A 21,763-nucleotide genomic window follows, 5' to 3' on the forward strand; every position below is an offset into this window, starting at 1 on the left:
GGAAACTGAGGCCCAGAGCGGCCGCGAAGGGGCCGAGCCGACGGGCTGCGAGCGGGGGGGTGGCGTGGGGGGGCGTCTCCTCAGGAGCGGGAGGAGCAACAGGGAGGGTCCTTTCCGCGGGGATTATTCCTGCTTGAAAGCTCAAGCCTCTCGCCCCGCCGCTGCCGGGCCCGGCGGGAAGGCCGCGCGCACGCCGGGGCATGCTGGGAGGACTTTGTTCCATCCTGTGCTGTTGACACGCTCTTCATCTCCAGCCCGAAACCCAAGCTCCCTGCGAAGACCGTGAGCCTCAGAGCAGGACGAGCCGGCTGCCGCTGGGGAGCCCCCCTCCCCCGCTCGCTCGGGACTGGGCCACCGGCACCGTCCCGGGGCATGGCACTGGGCTTGGGGCCAAGTTTCTGCTCCCTGGTCCCAGGCTGGACCCCCAGCCAGGACTCTCGGGCACCTGGAAGGCACCAGCATGTTCTGGAAGCGTCCACGCCAGGTGGAGGTGGGGGCTAACGGCTGCCCCCGCTGTTCTTCCAGCTCCGAGCCGCTGCCTCCTTTAAAGCCAGCTGTGAAGGCGCTCGGCCCCAGGCCCCTCCCTCAGGGCTGCCAGGGCCACCCCCTCCTCTCCAGCTCCCCCCATGCCCCTCGGCCTGCTGGCCAGACCGCGCCTGTCCCTGCTCCGGAAGCGCGTCCCTCTTCCTGCGCTCGGTGGTCACGGCCTCTTTGGTGCGTCACCAGACCCAACCGCCTTCACGAAGCCTTACCTTCACGCTCACCGTAAGTCCACTCACAAACAGCGGCCCCTGCCGCGGGCCGGCCATTCAGCCCCAGGGGGGCCCGGGGTCAGAGAGCTTAGGGTCCCACGGGGCTTCAGAGGGAACAAGAGGCCTGAGTGACAGTAGAGGGGGGAGGGCGCTTGCCTTGCCCGCTGCTGACTGAGTTTGACCCCTGGCACCCCTGAGCTGAGTGCAGAGCCAGGAGGAAGCCTAAGTCACCGGCAATCACCACAGTGACGTGTGCTAGGGGGAGCCGGTGACAGGTGCACACAGGACAGAAAGGGGCCTGAGACTCAGGAGCTGAGAGCTGAAGGAGAAGGAACCAGGTGAGGAAGTCGGAGGAGGCAGGGCAGGAGCAAAGGCCCTGGAGCAGGAGGCAGCAGGGAAGGGCAGGAAACCCATGTAAGGTTGCAGAAAAAGCAGGAGCCACAGGATTCGCTTCAACTAGACCAGCTGCCCTGGGGGTGAGCAGCTTGGCAGCCAGTCACCCCTGGCCCTTTGGAGGTGCAGATGCCAGGAGCCCCTTCTGCATCAACTCTCTAAGCAGGGCAGACCCCCCCAATATCCCAACAACAGATGGAGTGCCCCCCAAAACATGTGGAATGAGCGTCACAGACAGAGCAAGGCACTTACCAGCATCTCCCCCGGGAGGGGCCAGGCTGCCTGAGGGGCCTTCCACGTTCTCTGGAAATCACAAAAGTCAAGGGTTTTAGTGAGACTCCAGCTGGGAGGGTCTCCAAGCAGATACCCCACAGTTCTGCACACCCCAAGTCTGCCAGGGACCAGCGGGGGGAAGGAACCCCCACCAACAGAAGCCCAGAAGCACTGCAGGCTCAAGAGCCCTGCCTTACAGATGAGGAAACTGAGGCCTGGGCACGGGGCATCCCGAGCTTCGTTGTGGCCCAGCCAAGGCTGGAACCTGCTAACAGCGCAGAGGACTGACGGCCCCCATGGGGTTAAGAACGCTTTCCAGAATTTTCTTTCTGCAAAGGTCTGAAAGTGACATATTTCATCAGTTGTCTGTCAGGCCAGCAGTGGGAGCCAACACACGATTCTCTGGCAGGCTGCGCCCCGTTTCCCCGCTCCCATACGCACACCCCGCCCCGGGCCGGGCCGAGGCTGGCAGCCTAGCTGGAGGTAAGGGGGAGCCCCGGAACAACCCCCTCGGCTGGGGGCTGCCGCCCACACCCCAAGGGCATCTCAGGAACTCCGAGTGTGGGGGTGGGGCGGAGCAGCTGACAGAGAGGCTAACAATGGAGAACATTCCGGAAGCACCCGCATGCATTCGGTGCTCCCCAATTACAGGTGCGGAACCCAAAGCCCAGAGCGTGGCAGAGCTGGGGGGGTCCATCCCACACAGAACCCCCACCTCCCACATCCTGGCTGAGGAACGGGTGCGGGAGTGGCCCAGCCACGCGGGTGCTTGCTGAGGGACGCCCCTCTGCCCACCCACCGGGATTCCCACCCTCGGAGGGTGCTGTCTCAGCCGCACAGACACACCAGCCCCCGAGGCCTCGCCCTGCACCCCGGCCTCAGTGCCCACCCCGGGGTCCTCGCTCCTGCCCTGCCTCGCGTCTTTGCTCCCAGCTTTGACAGGCTGGAAACCTGGAGGGGGACCCCAGCGGGACACGAGCCCTCCGGAACACGGACACTAGGCACTGATGTCACCCGTGCAGAAGCTGCGGCCCCTCTGCTTGCCCCTGCCCACCTTAGGGGTCCGCTGTCCCGGGAACAAGTAGCGAGGCGCCCGCGACACACCCCAACATGGACACAGCCAGCACGTGACCCCATGTTGTGCTGGGGGGACAGAAAGGCAGTAAAGCCACCATCTGCCACCCACCCCCACCCCCGGCCACTGCCTCACAGCCAGGCGCCTGGACGCTCCTCCCCGAATACAAGGAGGTGCTGGCCGCTGGGGGGACGCCTCCCCCGGCCCAGCCGAGGTGCAGGAGGCAGCGGGCAGGCCAGTCAGCAGCTCGCTCTTCAAAGCTGATGGCTCAGGGAAGCGAGCGTCCTTTCTGGAAAAATCAATGAGCCCGGCCTCCCGCCCACTCACACCTCCATGGCAGCTGGCCAGGGGAAGAAGTCGCCAGGAAGGGGGACAACAGCCCCCCGCAGCAGACAGGAGGGATGCTGGGGGTCAGGGAACAGGGGTGACGGCTCCAGGCCCGACCGACGGCAGAAGGGGAGCTTGGCCCTCGTGAGGGGTGTCCCCTGGCCGTGAGCCCTCGCTGGCCTTGCCTCTCTGCCTGGCTGTCCAGTTCCGTCTGGCCTGGGCCACTCTACCAAGTTTAACGTCGCCAGAAAGCATCAGATGTCCAGGGCTCTGCCCTGTCGGCTTCTGGGACACGGCCGTCCCCCCACATTATGCGCAGGGTAGGGGGGAGAGCTGGGCTCCTTGTCCCCCACCCCTACCCTCCCCCCCCCAGCAAAGCCTAATGTCAAGGCAGTGCGAGCTGGGACGCCAAGCACAGTCCTTCTCCCCATGTCACAGCAAGGGAAACTGAGGTTCCGAGCAGGCTGCCAGGAGTTTGCGCCTCTGTTCCTGGACATGCGTGTCTCGCTTCGCAACAAGCTGACAGGTGCTGACACAGCGTCATATGCCCCCAGCAGCTAGTGGGTGACTACGCGCAGGTGAGAACCACCTCCTGGCACCGTCCCCTCCACCCTGCAATTTTCAGTTATCACCTCCGAAGGGCCAGGCCACTTGCCTTGACCTCCCACAGCTCCAAAATGGGCAGGGCCGGGGTGGTGCCCACCGCTGGCACCCCCCCTGCTGCTGTCTCAGCAGGGGATGGTGAGGCTGAGAGTAGCCTCCCTGGCCTCTGGCAGCAGCTTCCGGCCACCCGGGGTGCCCAGCTGGATTGCTGCCCCCCAGAACCCCCACTGGGCAGCACTGGGGGGCAAGAAACTGCCCGGCTGGAGACGGGCAGTTTCTGCCACCCAGTTATACAGCCCCGGCCCGGGCGACCACGACTCAAGTGGCAGAGCACATGACCAGCATGGCAGAGGCCTGGGTGTGGCCCCGGCACCGCCTGCTCCCCTGGCCCCCAGCACTACCTGCAAGAACAGAACTGTGTGGGATCGCAGAGAGCCAGCGAAGTGCCGGCACGGTCCCTGAAGGCAAGCCAGCACCAACCAAAAGGTGGGGAACCCGCTCAGTCTGTCACTGAGTCAGCTCCTCTCCCTCCTCACCCCCACCTTTCGCTCACTCCAGTCGCTGGGAATCTCTGCTGTTGCTTTCCCGTCTGACGGCGAACCCTCAGCCTGGCAAACTCCTATTTACTCTTCAAAGCCTTCCAACGCCACCTCCCCACTGAAGCCCCTCGTGAGTGCCCTTGGGAGCACACACGGGCCGACCCTTCAGTCTCGAAGTTACAAGCAGCGCCCTCAGACATTCCTCGGTCCCCCACCTCCTGCTGCCACGGAGCCCCTGCTGTGTGCAGGCACCCCAACTTCACCTTGGTGACCCGCTTACGGGGCGAGGTTACCACTTCCTGGACTGTACCCTTTGAACACGCAGCTCTGAGAGACCAAATAACTTGCTGCACGTCACACCGTCAGCACATGGCCGGGGAGAAACGCGCCCAGGGGGCCTGACTGCCGCCAACGCTCAGGGCCTTTCGCATCGGGAGGGCGGCAAGAGTGGGCACTGCCGAACTCCTGCCTCTGCGAGGGAGAGGGTGCCCGTCCAGCGGGCCAGGCGCGGGGCCCTGGACAGGCGCCTGCGTGGCTTCCGTGTGTCCTCCCAGCCTCCCCAGCCCAGAAGTGGGCCTGCAGCCCCCCATGGGTGCCCGGGAGGGTCACCTGGTCTCTCCTGTCCACTAGCAGCGGGCACCGCGGGCATCAGGGCTGCAGTTGAAGGGTGGCCAGGTGGGCACCTCTTCGTACCCCCCCCGGCCATGTGCTACAGATTAGCTTAGGGGCACAGGACCGGAAGACAATGCGTGTTTGGTGCGGGGGTCAGGGGATAAAAGGGCAAGGGGAGAAGGATTCCCAGGGTTGCTGAGGGGGTCGAGCCCAGGGGTCCCCACGCAGGGCTGTGCTCCAGAGCGGGGGGTCTTCGAGTCCTGGGAGGTTCCTCCAGCTCAGGGCAGACATTTCGCCCCCCTCGGCGAACTGCAGATTGCTCCCTCACAGCAGGCTGTGTGTGTGTGTGTCTGTCAGGGGGGGGTATCTCTTTGGGGTGCAGGTGTCCAAAGGAAGTGAGCCCTCACCCCCTCTCTCTAGCTTCCATCTGGCGACGACCCACCCTCTGGTCTCCAGGCACCCATTTCCTCCGTACTCAGCAAATGACTGGACGGCTGGTACCTCCAGATGCCCACCTGGTGCCTGAATGAGGGTCTGTCTGGTGGGCATCAGAGGGTGGGCTACCCCATGGGAAGGCTGTCAGGGATAGGCAGGTCATAGACACCCAGGCAGAGGGCCAGGGAGGCTTCCTGGAGGAGGCAGATCAAGCCCAGAAAGACTTGTTCCAGCAACAGCAGAGGCAGGGAGGTCTGGGAAGGGGGACTGGGACTGCCACAATCCGAGGGGCTGACGTTCGCAGGTGGGGCCCAGCAGGCCAGGCCTCCCGCCCTCGCCGGCCCAGACCCTCCACCCTAGGGATGGCCCCCTCCTCGGCCCCCTCCTCAGCCTCTCGGCTCCAAACTCTGTCCCTGCAGGCGTCTGTCTGTGCCGCAGTCAAACCCACACCATCCTCCATGGAGCCCAGCTCCCACCTGTGCGAGCCGGCCAGGGGGCAGCTCTGGCTCTGCCTGGCCCCGGTCAGGCGCCCGCTCCCACCCCAGGGGCCCTTTCTGGAAGGGGCTGGAGTACAGGGCTGCAGAAGCCCTTGCCAGCCCCGTGGGGAGGCCAGGTCAGCGCTGCAGCCAGAGCCAAGCCCAGCTCTGGGCCTTGCGGTGGTCTCAAGTACCCCCTCCCCCCCGTGGGGGCTTCCTGCCCGGGCGCTCCTCTCTGGACCCCTTTGGGAAGCCGCCGGAGGAAGCTGTCGCCTTCTGTGACCTCAGGCCGCCCAGGCTAAGGGCAGGACGGCGCGTGGGGCAGGTCCTCGTGGGGCAGGTCCTCGGGGACCTGGCAGGAGGAGGGCAGCCAAGGGGGAGGGGTGAGGGCTGCAGAGAGGGGCTTGCTGGGGGGGGTCTCCCTCCAGCGCGGGAGGAGGGGGAGAACCAGCTCCTCCCGCCATGCGGCCTGTCTGTCTCCTGCACTTCACTGTAAAAATAAATGGAAGACGCACAGCCAGAGAGGAAAGGGGGGGAGGGACACACACGGGGTGTGGGGGGGGGAAGCCCAGCCTCCCACGCGGGCGCCCTGTGCGGCTGGGGCCGGGGCCTTGGACCCCGTTACTCGCCGCGGCTTCTCCGGGGGAAGCGGCTGGTGCCAAATTTGCATTTACCACAAACAGAGACAACACAATGTCATAATCCTCCTCCTGTCGTTCTCCCGCTCTCCCTCCTCCCCGCTCAGACACACACGCTAACACAAAATGACGGCTCCCTCGACAGCCTGAATGAGCCCAGCCGCGATCCGCTCCCTAATTGTTGGCCTTTCTCTGCAGCCGCTGCCGCTCCGTGCCCGGGGCCCAACTTGCGGCGACCACCCACTGCCCCCGCCTTTGTCCCCAGATCGCCGCTGACAAATGGCCTGTTGGAGGTGGAAGAAAATGCCTGGAAATAATGGGGGGGGGGGGCTTGGGGGTGGGTGGGGAAGGAAATGCCAGCTCCCCTCCCCTTTCTCCCCGGCCCTGCCTCCAGCCCCCTCGGCCTCTTAGCCCACCTCGCTGGGGGCCCCGGCTACGGATGCGAAGTGGACCCGAAGGGATAAGAGGGCAGGCGCGGGGGGACTCGGCCTCCGGGACCCTGAGCCCCGGGTCCTGCCCTCGCCGCCCCGCCCCGCCCCTCCCGGGCCGTGCCGCGCCCCCCGCCCCGGCTCCCCCGCAGCCCCCCGCGCGCCCCCTCCCGCGCGCCCCGGCCACCCTCCTGGGCACCGCTCGCGCCGTCCCCCGCGCCCCTCCCTCCCTCCTCCGCTCTTTATGGCAGTTTCAAAGCTGCAGCCGCCACTCGAGCAGCTGCGGCCTTTGATGGGGGCCGCGGCTGCCGCCGCCGCCCCCGCGCGCGCCCCCCGCGCCGGCCGCCGCGTGCAGGCAGCGCCCCGCGGGCCCGCCCCGCGCGCCCGGCAAACTTTCCCGGCCGCAGGGAGCGGCGCCCGCCGCGCGCACCTTACCTGGGCGGCCGCATCCCGCCGGCCACCTGGCCCAGACCCCGGCCCGCCGCGGCCCCCGCGGCCAGGGAGCGCCCCGGGAGGCCCGGCAGCAGGCGGGGAAAGGGAAGGAGAAGGGAAGGGAGGAAGGAAGGGGGTGGGAAAAAAAGGGGGAGGAAAAAGGGGGGGCAGTTTCTCGGCTCTCAGCCTCCTCGCGGCTCCTCCTGCCCGAGCCGGCAAGAAGTGAAGTCACAGGGCCGGGGCGGTGACATCAGCAGAGCCCGTGACATCACGGCCCCTGCCCGCTCTCACCTCTGCAGGGTGGAGGTGGCGGAGCGGCGGGGAGGAGGGGGCGGAGTGGAGGGGGCGGGGGCGGGGAGGGGCGCAGCCCTCCCGCGTTTGAGCTCTGGACAGGGGCCCTTACCCGACGATTGGCTCCCGCCTGAGCCACCCCCTCCCCCCACGAATGACAGCTCTGGGCACCACGGGGTCAAGGGCAGCAGCTGGGGCACGGGGGTCCCGCTCCCGGCGCCTCGGTTGGGGGGAGGGGTCTGGGCTCAGAGAGGTGGGAAACCCTCTCAGGGGGTCACAGGAGGAAGGAAGGCGCCCCAAGCCTGCAGTTGGGGGTCAGGGCCTCCAGGGATTTGGCAGCTGCTGGAATGATGCTGCCCCTGAGCTCAAGCTGCCCAGGTCACCCCCAAGCAGAGGTGGGGTGTGGAGGGGCAGGAGGAGAACAGTCCTCATCACCCCAAGTCCTGTCTCGGGGGCCCCTACTGCAGTCCGTGCCCCCTGGTACCCCGCTACGTGCCCTCTTACCCCATGGGTGTGCCTAAGAGGGAGGGGCAGTGCCCCATGGCCAGACGGAGGCCCTTGGGGCCCAGGGAGCACTGGGACAGACAAAACAGAGGCCGGGAGCACTGCCCTCAGGAGGGAGATCATAGCCCGCTTACCAGTGCTCCCTTGAGCCCAAGCTCTCAGCTCCCCCAACTGCAAAGCCCCTCCAGGCGTGGGTTGCAGCCCCTAACAGCTCTTCCCTGGCACACAGCTGCCTGTGCAGTGCCCAGTCCGCATGGCATGAGGTTCATAGGCACCAGGAACCCCCCCAACTCCCTCACCCATCCAGGGTGTCAGCAAGGACTCCCCCAAACCCACAGCTAAGGTTACCACCCCCGACCCCAGACCCCCACTCGGCTTTGCACGGGTCCTTCCCCCACCCAGCCCGAGCCGGGTGCTCGGCGAACCTTAGCATCAAGTGACCCCTATAGAAATGGGCGCAGCGTCGCAAACACCAGCAGAGACCCGGGCAAACGCCCACAGTGGGTTCCCCGCGAGCCTCCAGGCCCTGCCGAGAACACACCCCTCTCCGGGTCACTGCGTCTCCGCTGAGGAGCATTCCAGACCCAGCCACGCCGCGTGTGGCCACACTTCCTGCGGCTGGGCCCTGGGAGGCAGCGGGCGTTGCTTCTCATCACTGCGGCCGTGGGCAGGCCACTGACCCTCACATTTCCTCCTCAGCCAGGGGGGCAGTAGCAGACCCTCGTGAGACCCCAGCAGAGCGGTCTGTGCGTCTGCAGAGCTGGTCTACGCGCCCGCCTGCCAGCTCAGGGCACTGTCCATCTGTCCTCGGGCTGGACACACACACACACACACACACACACACACACACACACACATCTCTGTGCTATGGAAACTGGGTGACACACAGTGGATTTGAGAATTAGCAGTGGGGCTGGAGCAATAGCACAGCGGGGAGGGCGTTTGCCTTGCACACGGCAGACCTGGGTTCGATTCCCAGCATCCCATAGGGTCCCCTGAGCACCGCCAGGGGTAATTCCTGAGTGCAGAGCCAGGAGTAACCCCTGTGCATCGTCGGGTGTGATCCGAAAAGCCAAAAAAAAAATTTTCTGAGGATCTGACCCACACCTGGAGGTGCCACCTAGTCCCAGACCAGGGTCCGGGGGTTCTTTCCAAAGATGCAGGGGGGGCACCCATGGGCCGAGGACCAACCAGGAGGCACCCCTACATGGAGGGAGAGCTCCAGCCCTCTAGTCCCAGATCAGAGTTTTATTTATTTATTTTTTCCCCTCCCCTCACCCCACTCAGAGTTTTATTTATTTTAAACAAATTTTTCTTTTTTCTTCTTTTTTTTTTTTGGCTTTTTGGGTCACACCCGGTGATGCACAGGGGTTCCTCCTGGCTCTGCACTCAGGAATCACTCCTGGCGGTGCTCAGGGGGACCCTATGGGATGCTGGGAATCGAACCCAGGTCTGCCGCGTGCAAGGCAAACGCCCTACCCACTGTGCTATCGCTCCAGCCCCAAAAGCCCCAAAACAAATTTCTTTTTAGACCAGACCATGATCTGTTTTTTTGTTGGTTTTTTTTTTTTTTTTTTTTGCTTTTTGGGTCACACCCGGCAAATGCACAGGGGTTACTCCTGGCTCTGCACTCAGGAATTACTCCTGGCGGTGCTTGGGGGAAGGATGGGATGCCATGGATGAACCCAGGTTGGCTGCATGGAAAGTACTACTAACTCTCCAGCCCCCAGACTGGAAAATTTTAATGACCTCCCATGGCTACCGCCGTCAGACTGTGTGGAACATCCCCATGGCCACCGCCGTCAGACTGTGTGGGGCATCCCAGGGCCACTGCCATCAGACTGTGTGGGACATCCCAGGGCCACCGCCGTCAGACTGTGTGGGGCATCCCAGGGCCACCGCCGTCAGACTGTGTGGGGCATCCCAGGGCCACCGCCGTCAGACTCTGTGGGGCATCCCATGGCCACTGCCGTCAGACTGTGTGGGGCATCCCAGGGCCACCGCCGTCAGACTGTGTGGGGCATCCCATGGTTACCGCCATTACCCTATGGTTTTCAGTCTTGGCTGCACCACCGCCTTTCTCTGCAATCTCGAACAAGTTACTGCTCCAAGCCTTACCTACTGCACCTGTGGGTAGAAGCTGGAGACTGTGGAAGGGAAGGGAAGCGCCTGGAGCAGTGTGGACACTCAGCCAGAGGCCGCTGGGGCTTGACCCGCTCTTCCTGACAGGGTCTGCAAGATGCCACAGTGGGCGGAGAGAAGTCTGAGTGACGGGGTGGGCCAGTGGCAGGAAAGGGGCTTTCAACGAATAGACCAGGCTCCACACGCCTGAGCTTCTCACTTAACTACTGTAATTGTATTTGGGAAGTGTATCGGGCCATACCTGACTGAATTCAGGGCTTGCTCCTAGCTCTGTGCTCAGGGATCACTCCTGGTGGTGCTCAGGGGATCACTTGCAGTGTTAAGGCTTGAACCCGGGTCAGCCCAGTGCAGCAGGTACCTTAAGCCCTGTACTACCTCCCAAGTCCAAAGGCCCCACTCTTTTTTGCTTGTTTGGGGGACACCCGACGCTGCTCAGGGCTTAGTCCTGGCTCTGTGCTCAGGGATCACTCCTGGGGTGCTGGGAATTGAACCCACGTCGGCCGAGTGCAAAGCCAGTGTCCTCCCACTGCGCTATCTCTCCGGCCTGAGTCTCCACTCTGGAAGCACAGCAACACCTTCGACTTAACTGAGCTTTGGAGCAGGCACCGGGTTTGAGGTTGTGCCGAGCACCAGGCCAGGCGCTCAGCGGCCAATGAAGGGGATTCCCTCCGTCTCCTTGAACCAGGGGCGCGCATGCCGTTACTCAGCAACAAACATGCCGCCAGCCTCCCCCGCACAGCTGCAGTGGGAGCCCAGCCAGGAGCAACAGATGCGAAGAAGAGACTCTGGAGGGAGTGTGTCTGGGAGGGGGCACCAGGAAAGGCTTCCTGGAGGAGGAGGTGTATGTGTTCAGTCAAGCAGACTGGGGGAAGAGAGGGAGGCAGGCGCACACGCACAGACAGAAGAGTCCAGGCCACCCCCCACCCCCACCCACAGGGCATAGCGCATTTCTGAGGCAGCAGCCACGGCATGCGTGGGCAGTGGGGTTCCCCCGCCTGAGAGCAGGGGCTCTGGGAGCTGGAGTGCTCAGGGAGCACCCACGCTCGGCTCTGAGCATGTGACCAGGGAGAAAAGCCAGTCACATGGAGACCTGAAAGAGACAGGCTGGGAGCAGATGCTAGAACTGTCGGGCTTAGCCACTTTGCAGATGTGGAAACTGAGGCTCAGAGACAAGTGGGTCATATGGCCAGGTCGTGGCAGTGCTGAGGCCCACATGTAGCTCTGTCACCCCTTGGCCAGAAGACTTTCACTAAGAGTCAGTCAGCTGCATGTATCGCACCTTCATTTTAAAGGAAGAACTCAGTGAAGGCCCCCCCAAGTGGTCTCAGGTGAGGGGCGACTAGGACCCCCACCACACACCTGAGCACTCCGAGGTCAGTGAGGAGTCTCCAGGACTAAGGGACCATCCCCAGGATGCTGGGCTCCAGGCCTGATCTGCCCATCAGTCTGCCTATGGCTCCTTTCTTGTTGCTTTTTTTTAGCGGGGAGAGGTCACACCCAGCGATGTTCCGGACTTACTCCTGGTTCTACCATTAGGAATCACCCCTGGCAGGGCTCAGGGGACGATGTGGGCTGCCAGGGATCGAACACAGGTTGGCCACATGCAAGGTAAGGACTCTACCTGCTGTACTATTGCTCCGGCCTCTGCCAACTGCTTCTTATCAAAGCACGGGGCCACCATTCAGACCAGCAGGCATGCAGTCCTTAGAGTATCCACCCCTCTGACCTGTCCCACCATGCATGCAGCCACCATCCCATCGTGCATTCAGCTATCTGTCCCACGTGCACGAAGCCACCATCCCACCACACATGCAGTCATCTGCCCCACTGTGCATGCAGCCTTTCATCCCACCAGGCATGCAGCCTTCCATCCCACCGTGCATGCAACCTTCCATGCATGCAATCTTCCATCCCACCATGCATGCAGTCTTCCATCCCACGGTGCAGCAGCTTTCTGTCCCACCGTGCATGCAGCCTTCCGTCCCACCGTGATGCAACCTTCTGTCCCACCATGCATGCAGCCTTTCATCCCACCAGGCATGCAGCCTTCCATCCCACCGTGCATGCAACCTTCCATGCATGCAGCCTTTCATCCCACCGTGCATGCAACCTTCCATCCCACCATGCATGCAACCTTCCATCCCACCGTGCATGCAGCCTTTCCTCCCACCGTGCATGCAGTCTTCCGTCCCACCAGGCATGCCAGCACAGCCATCCCTTCACACGTGTGTCATTCAAGCAGAGCTAATCTGAGCTCTCCAGTCCCAGGCATGAGGAGTTAGCGTGAGTGTGCAGCGGCCGTTCGGAGCTGCCCACCTCCCCGGGAGCCCTGTCGCCTTGTCCTGTGCCCCGTCATCTCAGCGCTAACTAAAAACAGTCCTCCTGGGAAGCCTGGCTTCAGACAGAGCAGCCCAGGACCGGGAAACCACAGCCCCACCCCCTTTCACACGCCATTCCACTGCTCGCCTCGGAGAGGGGGAAGGGGGAGAGATCGATCTGGTATCAATTTCTTGCATGGAGGTTCAAGGCCTCACTGGCAAAAAGTGATCCTGCAAATCAGATTTGGAAACGTTCAGTCCACAGAGGTTGAGACTCCTGTGTTCTGCCCTGCTCAGAGCATAGGCTGCCCCGGCCTCTGGGCAGGGAGCAGGCCAGGCGGAGGTGCAGGACACCCTTTCCAAAAGCCCCTGGGACTCCCGAGAAAACAGTTCTTTCCCCTAGCACCCTTTCCAGAGCACCTGACTTTTTCTTTTTTTCTTTTTTGGGTCACACCCAGCGATGCTCAGGGGTTACTGCTGGCTCTGCAATCAGGAATTACTCCTGGAGGTGCTCGGGGGAACCATCCAGGATGCTGGGAATCGAACCCAGGTCAGGGACATGCAAGGCAAACACCCTCCCCACTGTGCTCTCACTCCAGCCTCTCCTGGGCACCTGAGCGTTCCAGGCCCACCACACCGCTCCCGGCAAAGCACAGGCATGACGGTCCCATTCTCCAGAGGAGAAAACTGAGATCCCAGGACAGAAGGGCACGCGCAAGGTCTGACTGATTCCCAAGATTGATCCTCCCTCAACGTTGCCACTTTGCTGACCAGGTCCAGCCGGTCAGCAAAGTGGTCCAGGTCCTCCTCCCAAGCCTCTAAAGTGAAGATGTCAGCGAGACAGAGCAAGCAGCTCCCTCCCAGGCCCGGCCTCTGACGCTGAGAGCCAGGAGAGTGCACGGACGAACGGGGCCAGCACACGTTCCCGGTGCCCCGCCAGCCTGCAACAGGACGAGAAGGTCCCTTTTCCGGCCGGGGTTAGACCGGGCCCCCTCAGACACATGGACGCCTCTCCACCAGACGGGGGGAGAGGCTAAAACCGATCCTGGGAAAAAGTGATCCTGCAAATCAGACTTGGGAGTGTTCAGCCCGCAGAGGGCAGAGACCGAGCCGGGGAAGCGGGCGGTTGCCACAGCCACGGAATTCTGAAGGGTGACCCCCAGGTGCAGGGCACGGGGCCGTTTCTTGCGCCATAAAATGGGGAGGCCCTCTTCCCCGGGACGGTGAAACAGAATCATGTGCCCCCTTTTTACAGAGGAGGAAAGAGAGGTTGCCAGGGGCGAGGTTCACTGTGCAGAGGTTCCCCAGCCCCAAGCCTGTGGGGCTGAGGGCAGGAGGTTCGGGGGAGACTCGGGCCGGGCGAGGCATGGGGAGGGGCTGCCATTCTCACCACCCCCCTCGGTGCTCGGCTGGCATTCTGCCAACGAGCCGCCATGGAGGGGAGATCTGCTGTCCCGGGGGCCGTCGGTGGGGGAGGGGCGGGGGGCCCGCGGCCTGCCACGGGCACAGCTGCTGCCCCAGCAGACCCCCGAAGCGCGGCTACGCTCCTGAGCCTTTTTCCCATTCCAAACATGGCAGCGCCCCGCGGACCCCGGAGGCTGCTACTTAGCGCCAGATTAATCACACCGAATTCTCCATCCAGATATTGCGCGCAGGCCGAACTCCCACCGCTAATCGCCGTAATATTCTCCGGCGTGTGCAGGCGGCCGGGGCGATGTTCCAGGAATATTAATTCTCCACCGCCGGCTCACTCCCGCCGCACGCATGCGCCCCCTGCACCGCTGGCCGCCGCTCAGGGGGCTCCCCGGGCCCAGCAGGAGGATGGGGGGCCAGCGGGAGGCCAAGAGCCCAACCCCAAACCCTCCCCAGGGCGTCCCCCCCCCCCCCCGCAATGGCCCGGCAGGAAGCAGCAGCCTGAGAAGTCCCAGGGATCCACCGAGGGTCGCCCCGCTCATCCCATACCCCCTCCCCATCGCTGGCCCCTCAGACGTCCTGGCCGGAGCTGCAGGAGGCCCAGCACCCCGCAAAGACACAGTGTGGGTCTTCTCGTCCGTCTTCACACCACAGGGCAACCAAACGCGCCACACACACACACACAGACAAAAAAGCACCAGAAGCTTTCCTCTGCACCAAACACACAACCACAACTGTGGGGGGCACTGCAGACGCAGGGAGAGGCAGGTGGGGGTCGGGGACCCTGCAGGGCACAGCTCTGCGCTGGCAGCCCCTCACTTGGCACAAGTAGGCAGACCCCCCCATAGAGTGAGGGTAACAGGAGGTGCCAAGGAAGGTCAGCACGGGACAGGCTTCGGGGTCCGCACGGAGCGGTCAGCACAGTGTCTGGGGGCCACCTCTGGCGCTGCCCTTCAGGAGCATGTGCTGGGTGAGGGGGGTGGTCGCGCGGGCCTGGCCATGGGGCGCTACCAGTGAGCCGGTGATTCCAGACCATTCCCCGTATCCAGAAATAGAGGACCAAGTCTCCTGTGCCCCCGAGACCTGGGCCAGGCCTTGCCACCCCCGAGGCCTTCGCCAAACGGCCCCTCGCACACACCTGGCTTTGGCGCTGAGTCCGCAGAACCAGGGGAGATGGCGCTGACACAGACTGAAACAGGCAGAGAGCAGGGACCGGGCTGGGTGACGAGACTCGAGAGCTGGGCAGGGGACTCCGTGATAAAGCAAGAGCTGGCACATAAGCCGAGAACGTGGGCTCCAGCCCCAGCACCATGGAAATTAAAAAAAGAAAGAAAGAAAGAAAGAAAGAAACTGAGGCACAGAGGGGAAGTGCATAAGCCAGGGCATGAGGATCTGAACCCGGGAGTCTGCACACAGACTCCCTCCTCCACTCCAGCCCGTCTTGGGGACCTCACCTCCTCCTCTCAGAAACAGCCCTCCGAGTTCAGCCAGATCTCTCATGAGCAAAAGCATTAACTGAGCACCTACTGTGTGCAGAAATGCCTTCGCTGTACAAGTTGCTCAATGGGGAAGGGAAGGAGGATGGAAACTCCGGGAAAGCTATGACCACAGTCCTGCTGAGCCCCGGGGAAGGGGCTGCCAGTGCCCCTGGGCCTGGGCAGTTAGGGAGAGCTTCCTGGAGGAGGCAGTCACTAGGAGTGGGGGAAAGGGGTCCCTAACTAGAATCCTTCAGAGTGGGGATAGGGACAGATACAGATATCAGTAGGGTTGTGTGGGCTGAGGAAAGTGGGACGTGGGCAACCCCCCAGCTCCTTGTAGGTCCAAGTGGGCTAAGAGGGTCACTGTAACCATACCGTAGCAGGTCCCCGGGGGGGAGCGGGCAGCAGGCCTGCCTGGGAAAAGCCCAGAGGCTTCCTGGAGAAGGAGGCACTTGGCAGCTACCTGGACAACAAAGGGGCCTGGGCCAGCTGCCGTGACGAGAAGGAAAATGGCACCAGCCCTGCCAGTTGCCCGCTCTGCAAGGGTGCCCTTTCCTGAGGCCGGCCCCGGGGCCGCCCCGGTACCCCCAGAGGAGGGCCTGCTAGGCCCAGGCTGGTCGGGGAATCAGGCTCCTGCCTCGACCGTCTTTGGAGCAGACAGGGCAGAGCACGTGGCCTGGGTGCTCGGGGCAGGGGCCCAGCCAGCCTGCAGGAGGCCAGGCGGAGGCGGGCAAGCGTCCTTGCGGGCACCCCTGCTTCCCCCCCCCGAAGACTCAGGGTCTAGCCCTGCGCCTCTGCTCCTGGCCGTGGCTGAGCCCAGCTGCGGGCCCTGGGCCTGGGCAGTTAGGGAGAGCTTCCACGGTGGGCGCCTGGTGCGTGAGCAGTCTGGGTGGCACAGAAGGAAGGAGGGCTTCCTCCACGCCGCCTTCCGGGAACCCAACTTACAGGGCCTGGGGAGTCTAAGCAGGTGATTCTCCCCCCCCACGCACACACACACACATGCACACACACATACGCACGCACGCACGCACACACACGCGCGCGCGTCAAATGAATGCCAAGAGCCTAGGTCAGTTTCCGACAGACTCCCGGGCCAGTTTCCAATCGCACGGGGGCCGGGGGGTGGGTCTTGCTCAAGGTCAAAGCAGGGCCCAGCGCAAGGGGTCCCCAATCCCAAGGGGGTCTTTTCTGATTCCTCGAAGCAAGACTCAGCCTGGCCCAAAGCTCAGGGCGCAAAGGAGCCCCCTCCACCCTGACCCCCATCCTGACACCCCGCCCCCGTCCAAGCTCTGTCCCGGGCTGGTTCTGAAAGGCAGGAGCCCCAGTCCGAGGCCCGGAAAGTGGGAATATCCCGGCAGGAAGAGACCCCGCTGTGGGATCCCCAGGGTCCGGGAGGCCGGCCGGCCGCACTGCGGTGCATTCACAGAGTGCACACGCGTCGCCGCCCCAGCACGCAGCTCAGACACCTGCCAATCTCAGCCCACGGCTCCCGCCCCAGCCCTCTCCCGGAGGACTGATAATTCTCTCGCTCTCCCAGCCTGACAAAATAACTAATGCTAACTCAATAACGTCTCCCTTGAAGGTTTTTAATTACCAGGCTGTGCCGGAGAGTAAAGACTCCAGGAGCAGGGGGAGTCCAGGAGAGGCCGCGGGGGGGGGGGGGGGGGGAGAGGGGAAAGGGCAGGGCCAGGCCGCTGCTGTCCAGGGTGCTGGGCCGGCCGACACAGGATCCGGACCTGCACGGGGCACTGGACGGAGAGCGGAGGCCGTGTCCCCAGTGCTGAGGCGAGGCCCCGAGGGGCGCAGGGACATGCTGAGGGGACTCACGAGGGCCTGGACAGTCCTGCTGTCAGTGTGGGGATCGGGGTGGGTGGAGGGGGTCTGGGCTGGCCTCCGGACGGACCCCCACGCTGTCCTTGGGCCGGAACAGTTCGGCTGCTGCCAGCCTGGAACACCCCAAAATCACAGAGGCGGGGGAGCTCAGACACCCCCGTGATGGTCGCGGGGGAGGGACACAAGCTGGACCCCAGCCCCACGCTCTCCCCGGGAACCCCCTCCCTGCACAACAGGGCTGGGTGTTGCCTCTGTCCCCCCCCCCGCCCCCCCAACTCCTGCCCCACCCCCACAGCCACGGGCCACCGACAGCAGCTTCGCTCCGCTCCTTCCCACGGATGAGCCCGTCCCTGTCTCTCCCCAGGGTGCTTTTCCCTCCATCTTGGCACAACTGGTCCCAGACCAAGGGGACACCTCCTCCAAGAAGCCCATCCTGGACTCTCCCTCCCGCCCACTGCTCTGGCCCACACCAGCAGCAATGCAGTGGGGTCTGCAGTGCCCCCACATCCAGCACCTCTGCAGACACTGCGACGGCTTCCCCCCAGCTCAGCTGCACTCAGGGGTGGGGGCTTCGCTGGGCGTGCTCTGTCTGGGAGCCTTGGAGCACTCACTTCCAGAGCAACAGCACTGTATGTACGTAGGGGAGGGAGAAGAGTGCCAGGGCCGGGGCTGGCGTTAACTTCACCATCACCTCCACCACCACCATCCTCCTCATCTCCACCATCACCACCATCCCCATCCCCCTGACCTCCGCCATCACCCCGCCATTAGCAGTGGCAGTGGCCGGTCCTCCTCCCTACTGTGAGAGTGGCCAGGCAGGCAGGACGGGCCCGAGCTCGGGGTGAGGACAGAGGCTGCGGGGGGAACCCACTGCCGTGGCCGCGCTCTCTTCATGCCGCTTCTGAGAATCTGCTTCCTAGCCCTGCAGAGGTGCCAGGCTGGGTGTGGGGGCGGGGGGGGGGGCGGGAGTGGGGGGGCGATACCAGGAGCCCGTGCAGCTGTGCCTGGCTCCCAAGGGCCACATCGGGTGGCTGGAGGCCGCACCACGCAGCCCTGCCCGGAGCCTCCTGGCAGGGACCACAGCCCTGCAGCGTTCGAGCTGCTGCCCACCAGCCGGCCCCCTGGCACCGGGCCCGGGACGCCAGCCAGTCGGGAGAGGAGGCAGCTTGGCTGGCAGCCAGCTCCCGGGGCCGGAGCTGTCAAGCAGGAGGCAGGCCAGGCAGGGCCAAGCCCCCTGGCCCCAACCGGGACCCTGGCCAGGCCTCTGCTCCAAGGGGACGCCAGCACCGGGCCAGGCTCGGGGCTGGAATCCTGCAGGCTGGGGGGGAGGGGGGGCGGCACCCTGGGATTCACGCAGCCTGCAAGGAGCAGCACGTGCACGGGGGCAGTTTCCAAGTCAAATCATAACAGAAACAGCAGCAGCCACAGTCGGCCGGGGGCAAGTGCTCACTCCCTGCCGGAGCTCCCAGTGCTCCCGCAGGGGCTCCGACGGAAGGGGGGGCTCTGCCTTTCTGCCTGTCCCCGCCCCCCCCCCAGACAGAGCCACTGAGCCCAGACAGGGTGCCCACTCACCCGGAGCCACACAGCAAGTGGGACCCAGATGCAAACTCCAAAGTCCCACTCCAGGACCTGCCCCGCTCTGCTGGCTCTCCACAGGGCCTGGCCCCTCCCCGGACAGGGAGGACAGCAGGCAGGGCCACGAACCACGACAGCAGGTCAGACAGCCTTGCCTGCAGGGCAGGAAGCGGGGAGCCCTAGGCATGAGGCTCTGGGTGGCTTTTTTCTTGGTTGTTCATTTATATTTTTCATTTGGGCTTTTTGGCCCACACCCAGCGATGCTCAGGGCTTCCTCCTGGCTCTGCACTCAGGAATCACTCCTGGCGGTGCCCAGGGGACCCTGTGGGATGCCGGGGATTGAACCGAGGTCGGCCGCGTGCAAGGCAAACGCCCAGCCCGTTGGATTATGGGTTCAGCACCAGAGGCTCTGCCAGCCTGCCCAGGCCCAAACCCTCCTGCACCCAGGCAAGGGGGAGGACAGTTCCCAGGGCAGCAGGGCCCCGTCCCCAGCCCAAGACAAGGTGAGCTCAGGACAAACTGGCCAGAGGACCTGGACCTCAGCCGGCCAGGGCGCAGAGCAGCCTCGGGCACGTGCTGGGCTGACGCTGGGCACGGGGTGGGGGTGGAGGGCTGCCAAGGCAACCGCACACCCGGCCCTTCACATCAGCGCAAGGTGGCAGGACTCAACTCGACTGCCTCCCCCCACCATCCTTCTCCTCACGCGAGCCAACAAGCACCAGGCCCAGAAAGGGACGGGAGGGCAGGGGCGGGGCGGAGGGAGCACCTGCCTTGCACGTGGGTGAACCCAGTTTTGTTTTGTTTTGTTTTTCTTCTTGGGTTACACCCGGCGATGCTCAGCGGTTCCTCCTGGCTCTGCACTCAGGAATCACCCCTGGCGGTGTTCGGGGGACCCTATGGGATGCAGGGATCGAACCCGGGTTGGCCGTGTGCAAGGCCAACGCCCTCCCCGCTGTGCTGTCGCTCCAGCCCATGAACCCAGGTTTTTTTTTGGTTTTTTTTTTTTGCTTTTTGGGTCACACCCGGCAATGCACAGGGGTCACTCCTGGCTCTGCACTCAGGAATTACTCCTGGCGGTGCTCAGGGAACCATATGGATGCTGGGAATCGAACCTGGGTCGGGCGCGTGCAAGGCAAACACCCTCCCCGCTGTGCTGTCGCTCCAGCCCATGAACCCAGTTTTATCCCCTGACCGGCACTTGGTCCTGAGCACCTCCAGGAGGGGCCCCTAAGCACAGAGCCAGGAGGCGGCCTTAAGCTCAGCTGGGTGCAGCCCCTGGGAGACAATAGTCCATGCTCCCCATCCCCACCGCCCAGAGAGGGCCAGGGGCTTACCCAGGGCCACACAGCCAACCAGGGTGCAAATGGGGCCCCCGGGAGGACCGGGCCAGGCTACCAGAAGGGCCCACCCGAGGCCAGCGGCAGGGCCGGGAGCTGGCCGAGCTGTGGCCAGACCTTCTGGGCGAGACAGGGGCAGCCAGGCCCACTGCGGCTTCGGGGCAGGACAGGGACAGGAGGGGGCTGCAGGTGGGTGGGGTGGAGGGCCCCTCCCTGCGCCCCAGCCCCCCCCCATCCCTGCAGTGTCCCGGAGCACACAGGAGCCCCAGCGCCCTCGGGACAGTTAGCGTTTTTGCCCTAATTGCTTCGTCTCCGCACTTGCCTTTCATGCCTCAGCCGCCAGGACAAATTTAACTGCGGAAAGTGGAGCAGGGTCACAGGCAGGGGGGGTCCCCGGACTAGGAGAGGCTGCTCCCCCCACCCTGAGCACCAGCCAGCGGCACCTGGCCCCCCAAGACCCCAGGCAGCTCCCTGGGCACCCCCTCCTGGGCCCCCTGAAACAGTGGGATCAGGAACAGGACGGGCCAAGGAGGCAGGGATTGAGGATTGTGGGGGGCAGGGGGCCAGCACCCCCCCCCCCGCCCCCAGCCTTCAGAGACCCCCAGAGAACACCCCCTGGGCAGGATCCTGCGCGCTCTCTCCCTCCCTCCCTCTCCCTCTCTCTCTCCCTCCCTCCCTTTCCCTCCCTTTCTATCTTTCTATCTCCCTGTCTCTCTTTCCCTCCCTGTCACTCTATCTCCTTGTCTCTTTCTCTCCCTCTCTCTGTCTCTCTCCCTGTCTCTTCCTCTCCCCCCTCCCCCCCTCTCTCCCTGCCCCCCCTCCCCCTCCCCTCCATCCAGCCTCCCCGGTACTTGCTGCCTCTCCTGTTAGCCTCACACCCCGCCCCCACATTCCCTGTCTGAGCCGCCCCTCCCTCCCAGCAGGGGGTCGCCAATGCTCCTGGCCTCAGTTTTCCCCCAGGACACACAAGGATGAAGCTGGGAGCTGCCAACCTCGACCCTGGTGGGGGGAGGGGGGCTCGTTAGTCCCAAGTGCTGGTGGCAGGGGAGGTGGCGGGTCACCCAGGAAAGCGCCCCTAGGCTGAGGATGGCCCTCGGCCCCCTCCCCTGCACCCCACGCGGCAGCCTGTGACCAGGTCCCCATGCCAGGAACAGACCCCCCCCAACCCCCCAATTAGCAGGAATCCGGAGGGGAAGGAAGAGCTGCAGGGGGAGTGGAGGAGGGGAAAAAGCAGGAAGAACCGGGGGAGGAGGAGTGGAGGAGGGAATGGAGGGAGGAGGGGGAGCGGAGGAGGTGGGGGAGGGGCCCCTGAAATCCCGCAACATCAAAGCCTGCTTCCCGCAGCCGCGGCAGCCGGTCACGTGCCCGCGTGCGGCTCCTTCGCGGGGAGAAGGCGCTGGGCCTGGGGCTGCTGGAAGGATCTGGAAGCCAGGCAGATTGCTGGGATGGGCGGGCGGGGCCCAGGAGCGGCGTCTGGGGGCCGGTTTCCAGGAGAGGGTCGGGGAAGGGGCTCGGGGCCTCCCCAGAGCTGGTGGGAGGTCGGGGCCAGCCCAGGGCTCCAGGAGCTGCAGGGAAGGAATCGGGGCGCAAATGGCTCCGGGGGTCCCCCTGGGCGGTGCTCAGGGGACCCCGCCATGCCCAGATCATCCCGCACGCGCTCCCGCCCACGGGTGACACTCGGGCTCAAGGTGCTTCTCTGAGTCGGGATCAAGTTCAAGGGAAAAGGGAAAAGCCAGGTGGGCCCTTCCCAGAAGCCATGCTGGGGCCCTGGGGGTCACAGGGAATCAGCCCTGGACACGCCCTCCGGGATGCCTGCCGGGATTGGGACAGGGAAGAAGCCTTGGAGAACGGAGCAGAGCTCACTCTGCACTCTGTCTCTCGCTGTCTCT

At 64.4% G+C, this 21,763-nt stretch overlaps 1 protein-coding gene across 2 annotated transcripts in view; it reads right to left on the reverse strand.

The window, feature by feature from the left end:
* Positions 1–21,763, reverse strand: part of TCF20 (transcription factor 20) — a 135,206-nt gene that overhangs the window by 87,068 nt on the left and 26,375 nt on the right. For both annotated transcript variants that reach the window (XM_055142541.1, XM_055142540.1), the window contains one exon: positions 1,398–1,448. In XM_055142541.1, the coding sequence (XP_054998516.1) occupies positions 1,398–1,403 (6 nt within the window). In that variant the 5' untranslated portion in view covers positions 1,404–1,448. Of the gene's footprint in view, positions 1–1,397; positions 1,449–21,763 lie in introns of those variants that run through there.

Source organism: Sorex araneus, chromosome 6 (assembly GCF_027595985.1).
Source record: "Sorex araneus isolate mSorAra2 chromosome 6, mSorAra2.pri, whole genome shotgun sequence".
NCBI classification, from domain to species: Eukaryota; Metazoa; Chordata; class Mammalia; order Eulipotyphla; family Soricidae; genus Sorex; species Sorex araneus.